Raw genomic sequence first — 6,747 nt, 5'->3', positions numbered from 1 at the left:
TAGTATAGTGCTAAATAAATAATTGCAGATTCAACAATTTATGTCTACATTGCCTTCCGATTTATCTTTTTTTAATTTGTTATATTTCACAATGTTTCAATAAAGAGCAAACAAAAATTGAAAAAAGTTCCAAAATGTTGAAAAAAAACTGTATAGAAATTTAATGAATTATAGTATTATAAAAAAAATGTTTTCCAATCATTCCATTTTTGAAAAAGTGGCCAAAAGGTTGACCATTTTAGACAATGAAATTTTCTGAACAAGAACTTTTACAATCACCTAATATATGATTTTAAATTAAGAGTAAACGAAGAGATTATGCAAATATAAAAATAAGCGTTCAAGAAATTTATTTGTGATGGATGTGAATTTTACACGTTGCTAAAGGTTACGTGACAGGACATGTGGCTAAAAAAACCAAAACATTTCAGAAATCTTTTAAAGATACATACAGAGCAGATAAAAATATTTTAAAATATGGGGAAATGCCTATTTTCACGATTTGATTTTGACTCTCATTTTATAGTAAGATAAACTAATATGGAGCGTTATCGGATTTAAAAATATATCACACAAAAATGTTGATAATTAATTCACTGGAACTTAGATTCTAGCAGTCTGGGTTCTTGATGCGGGGAGCACAAGAGTGGAGGGTCTGCTCAGTCAAGCGTGATAAACTTCTCGAAGGCCGCACTCTCCGCCTATTCGTTGAATTAAGTTAAGTCATCCCTTCTAATCCAACAGAAATGATTCAGTGGCCCTGTCTGTTTAGGTTCGAACTGACTGAAAATAGGATCAATGCCAATGCAAGCCATGTTAGAAATTTTTCTTAATTCAATTTCCAGTTTAACTAATATTTATAATCAACGTTAATGAATCGATTTGATTTTTTATATCCTCAACTGTAAAAGTGTCGAATCCTAATCTTAATTTTTATCTTTTTTATCTCAATATAAGTGATATATTCGAATCTCAAATATTTAAAAAATGGTGTTAATATTATTGATCAATTTTTTATTTTAAATTTTTAGTTTGGAGGAGATAGAAAATGAGTGGAAATAAATGTGGTCAACTTTTTTGCAAATCGCCGATTTCATTTAGTATTATGAAACATTAATACAGGTTGTCTACTGAACTGAAAAAACTGTAAAACCTGGAATTGCGAGGAAATTTTTATATACCTAGAAAAACCTCGAAATGTCAGGGCATTTTTTGTTGTCAGGGATTTTTTTCGAGAGTTTGACTCAGTTTCTTTCAACTGTAATATGCAATGTAATAAAAATGTTTTTTTTTTCATTTCTAAAAGCAGCTTTATATATCTGGATTATACTATTTTGTTGAATTTTTTTTTTGTTTTATGGTTATAAATTAATTTTTACATGGAATTGTCAGGGCTGTTTTCCAGGATTTAAGAAGATACCCTGCAATATAGATCTAAATAAAATTAACATTTTAAATTTGACTTATTAAGCTAGGATTGAAGACCAGATAACTTTTAGTGTTAATTTTATAATTTACTTAATAAAAATGAAAAGGCTGATCATAAGTGGTTCACATTTAAATGTCAAACTTCCACACGTATAAGTTGCATTTGTGTTCCTCGTTTATCTAAACGAAATGACACTATTTCATACGGTGAGAATTATGATCGATGATGTTTATCGTAAACCGTGACACAGGATTCTCAAATAGTATCGAGTGAGACCATAATTTGATGTCTGCTATTACACAAGCTAAGAGTATCGTCATGAGTAATAGCAGTCTTCTTTACTTTGGCGGTAAACTACGTAATTATCTGCGTACAATCGTAAATTTAATGGCATTTAATTCATGATAATTCTTTAAGAAGTTTACAAGGGCTCGCTGGCATGCACGCGATTCCGAGAATGCTGATAAATTTTGATAAGAAAATGTATTTATTGAAGATGATTTGACATTTATACCTACTTTCGCCCTTTTTAATTTTTTAAAATGCATTTTACAACATTTCTACAGCTTTCAAACTTGAAATGGTATAATGAAGATGTCTACTTGACTGGGAAATGGGAAATAACGGGAAATAATTGGGAATTTATTTTATCGGAGGAAAGCCGGGTATTCTCTATCAATCAAATAGTGTGAAAAAATAATCGTTCTTACTTGAATTTTTGAATTCTGATTTGAAACAGGAATTTTGGAAATTAATTTCATTGTGACTTGTTATAAAGAATTTAAAAAAAAAATATTATGAGTATGGAGTTCGAAAAAATTAATGAAATATACCAATAATTCCTGTAAGGAATTACAATTCTGAGCTGTGTAATGGAATTTTCGAAAACAATTATAATTCTGCATTTGTGACAAGGAATTTCTGTAAAGAATGATAATTTTGATTTTATGACAGGCAATTTTGGCAAAGAATTATAATTTTGACCTTGAGATAGGGAGTTTTCTAAATGAATTATAACTCTGAGATAGAATTGAGAATTTCGTTAAGAATGATAATTTTTACTTTACGACCGAGAGTTTCCTTAAACAATTATAATTTTGACTTGGATCAGGGAATTTCTGTAAAGAATTATAATTTAGCCTTTAGATCAGGAAATTTTCAGAAGGAATTAATATTTAGCTTAGAATATAAATTTTTGACATTGAACGGGAATTTTGAAAATAATTTGAATTTTGATTCAGAAGAAGGCAATTAAAAAAAAACATTCTTCAAACTCAGAATTATAATTCTCTTCCAAAATTCCCGGTTCCAAATCAGTGGTATTAAAAAATCGTTGGGAATTATTCAGATCTTCTAAAAAAAATTTATTTTCCGGGAAAAATGAACAAAAGACTTAAGAACTTAGAACTTATACTTTAGATTTTAGAACTTCTTAATTCGGAAACTTGAAAATATTCCCCTTAGAATTTATGAAGGATTTGAAAATTGCCGCGAAAAAAACTAATGACCCTTTTCATTTTTAAATGTGCAATTGTAATAATATCATACTCTTACGAAACATCAATGTCTAGAAAATAGAAGTTTGTGTTTAATATAAAATAAATACAGTAGATAGATATTTGGAAGTCTATGAAAAAGTTTCTAGATCAATCTGAATCGATTGGCATGGATCATTGAGCGATTGCTAACCAAGACAAAACAAGTTAGAAAGTTCTCCTTGATTGTGTGCCCATCAAACACCTAATTATACCGTCCGTTTCACCTTTTTTGCCATAAAATTGGACTCGAATGTGCAAAATTGTCTATAAATCTCAAAACTGTCAATAAGCCGTGAGATGCTGCAATAAATTCTACCTTTACTTATATATTGAATTCCACATAAATTTTACAATTATAGAACTATTTTATTGAAAATTTCTGTAAATCTCGGAATTTAAAATTGAATTAAGGGTCGTGCCACAATTATTTCTGACGTAAGACATCACTAAGAAACAAAGGTTTTACAGATTTCATTGGCAACAGTTGAAATTTCATTCTTTTCGGTTCAAAAATCTGCTATAAATTTTTTTGTAAAGAATTCACATTTTCACTTAAAAATTTTATTATTTGGTTCAAAATTTAATCATTTAGTTGAAAATTCAACAATTTTGTTAAAAAGTCATCCTTTTGTATTGAGAATTCGAATCTCGAATTTAGTTGACGTTTTTCTCTCTTGGCTAAAAATTTCTTCGAAAGTGGAACCAGTTTGTTGAAGGTATAAAATCAATTTTTTATTAAAAAGGCAACTCTTTGCTTGAAAGTTCAACTACTCTCTTAATAATTTAGTGTTTGGTGGTATGTTTGCAATTTTAGTGAATTAAAATATTAATTATTTAGCTAAAAATTTAGCTGTTTAGTTAAAAAATTAACTGCTTGGTTGAGAATCAACTTCTTTGTTTAAAATTCATACTTTTGGATTGAAACTGTAACTGTTTGATCGAAAATTCATTTTTTTACTTGCAAATTCAACTGCTTTGTGAGTTTTTTTAAATTGAAAATTAAATGTTTCCAACTAAAATTTAATTATTCCATTTTTAAATGAAAATTCATCTGTTTTGAGTTTAAAAAAGTCAACTATTTCGTTGAAAAATCATATTTTTGGCTGAATATTCATCTGTTTTGCAGAAAGTTCGCCTTTTTTGCTTGAAATGTTAACATTTTGCAAGACTTTTTTTCTTTATTGACTGAAAAGTTTTTGTTGTTTGAAAATTCGACTTTTTGTCAACAATTTGGTAGAAACTTAAACTTTTTGATAGGAAATTAATTTTTTGATGGAAAATTCAATTCTGTTTACAAAATTCTTCTTTTTAATTTGATAATTCATCTCTTTTGGGAGAAATTTAATCACTTTTGGTTAAAAATGCAAAAGTTTGGTTGAAAATGAATCTGTTTGGGATGAAAATTTTACTGCATGGTTGAAAATTTAACTACTTGGTTGAAAATTTAACTACTTTACTAATTCATAAGAAACGGCGAGATCATAAGAAACTGTAAGTTCTTTAAGTCTTCATCTAAACCGCAGTTTCTAGTTAACAATGCCATTATTTTTTATCGGAAACAGGATATGATCTGCGGTCAATAATTGAAGTTAGTGTTTTGTTCTCATTGAATTTGCGTTCCCGTTCAGGATTTCATTTTTTTCTTTGTGGGAAACCTGTAAGCTCGATAAAACGAAGTTCCCATAACGAGGCGTAAAACTTATACTAACCGGGTTTTAATTTCTTGTTTGCTCCCTCGAGGCTTCAATCTGATTTCATAAACTAGTAATTATTTCTTTAACTCATTGAATATAATTTTTTTAGAAATCAAGCAAGGAATTTGAAATCTGGATGTAGTAAAACCTTCTATATTTTTTAATACTAAAGTCACTACATTGGCTAAAATAACATATCTCCCATCTAAAATGTAGAAATTTCAAAAGACTTCCAAATTTTGAAGATTTAAAAAATTCTAAGGGATTTATAATATTTGAAAGATTTCAAAGTATTTGAAGGGATTGCAGGAACTTTACCAGGCCTAGGCGATGTTCTAGGATATCCAAAGATAAAAAAGATTTTAAATCTCTGAAAAAATTCAAAATATTTCACAAGATTCTACGATAATTCACAATTTTAAAAATGGCAAGTGTTTTTTAAGAGGGTATCAAAGATATCATGGGATTTAATGGTGTCTCAGAGGATTTTAAATATTATATTTTAAAACGAATTTTTAAATATTTCAAGATTTTGTATGGGAGTTCAACCAATGTCTAGAGATTTCACAAGAGATAAGAATTTTTACAAATTTCAAGTGATTTTAAAGAATGTGATTATAGAAAATTTCAAGATATTTACAAATTTCTGAGAAAATTCAAATGATTTGCGTAAGATTTTAGAATGCTTAAAAGATGATTTAAAGACTTCAAGGAATTTTAAGATATAGATTTTGTGGGATTTCAGCGGATTTCATAGATTTGATCATTTTTTAAGGAATTGTGATAGATTTACGGATTTTAAATCATAATATTTAAAAGAATAAAAATATTTACGTATTTTAAACGGAATTCAAATTTTTCAGGATATTTTAAAAGATTCCAAAAAATTTTACTTCATTTTGTGTGAGATATATATTATATACCAGATTTAAGAAAAATTTAACCCCGCGATATAATAATTAAAAAATTGCAGGACACTATTTTGCTTTTATTCTTCAAAATGTATGCTACTCTAATACTATTTTGAATTCTTAAAATTTGTGCGAGGCCTGCAATTACAAAAAAAAACTAGTTGTGATTGTTTGTGTTTTAAGAAATAATCAAGCCACTCAATTATAGTGGAACAAATAATGATTTAATGAAAAACTTAAAATACTTTTTGTGAAAGCATCTTCATCTCTGAAGGTAACAATCTTCACCCTATTTTCTCAGCCCTTAATCTCAGACTTAAGAACCTTCAATCTTCATGGTATCGTGAGCTATGCAATTACCTTGGTTTTGTCTTGCGTCTAACTGTAGGGAGAATCATTGCGAAATCGAGCGGCGGCGGCGGAACAAGATGACCGCCTACATCACCGAGTTATCGGACATGGTTCCAACATGTTCGGCCCTTGCCCGGAAACCCGACAAATTGACCATCCTCCGGATGGCCGTTGCTCATATGAAAAATTTAAGAGGTAAGTCCAATTCCATTTTTTATAGTCTCCATAATCTTAATCTTTACAGGGTAGCTGCGGGTCAGGGAAAATCTGGAAATCAGAGAAAAGTCCGGGATTTGGAAACAAAATTGCAAAAGTCAGGGCATTTCTGTAAGAAGTTCGAGTAACTGGCTTAAATAATCAGGTCTGCCACGCACACAATCGCCTCTAGTAATTTTTAACAGAAGATTCCGAATTTTTTAAATAGATTTCAATCTTGTAAATGGATTGCAAATGATTTTAGGCTGTTTTCTAGAATTTCAAAGAACTTTAAATGTTTTAGGCTATTTAAAAAGGTTCCAATGAATTTTTACGGTATTTACCAAATTTCGAGGAATATTTTAAGAATTATATGCTGCTATTTTGCCAGAATTGTTTAAATTTTATGCTACTATTGACAATATTTTGAGTTTTTCAGAGAAGTCTGAGAAACTTTTTTAAAAATTAGTCAAAGTAGCTGCTGCGCGCCTACAAAATGGGACTACTCTGCTTCCCTTTTTTCTCACTTCCCCAGCTAACAGTCCCCTTCTCCTACTTCCCTCCTCAGCCCGTTCTTCCCCTCCCTTACTCATCATCATTTCCTCTACCGCCTTTCCATAATTTCCCCT

The 6,747-nt window shown here is 29.4% G+C and overlaps 1 protein-coding gene across 10 annotated transcripts in view; it reads left to right on the top strand.

Annotated features, from left to right (window-relative positions):
- Positions 1-6,747, top strand: part of LOC117169459 (aryl hydrocarbon receptor nuclear translocator homolog) — a 78,123-nt gene that overhangs the window by 38,159 nt on the left and 33,217 nt on the right. For all 10 annotated transcript variants that reach the window (XM_033355848.1, XM_033355850.1, XM_033355849.1 and 7 more), the window contains one exon: positions 5,958-6,118. In XM_033355848.1, coding sequence (XP_033211739.1) covers positions 5,958-6,118 — 161 coding nt within the window. The remainder of the gene's footprint in view (positions 1-5,957; positions 6,119-6,747) is intronic.

The sequence above is a fragment of the Belonocnema kinseyi genome, chromosome 3 (genome assembly GCF_010883055.1).
Source record: "Belonocnema kinseyi isolate 2016_QV_RU_SX_M_011 chromosome 3, B_treatae_v1, whole genome shotgun sequence".
Classification (NCBI taxonomy): Eukaryota; Metazoa; Arthropoda; class Insecta; order Hymenoptera; family Cynipidae; genus Belonocnema; species Belonocnema kinseyi.
This window is presented reverse-complemented; position numbering and strand designations above follow the sequence as displayed.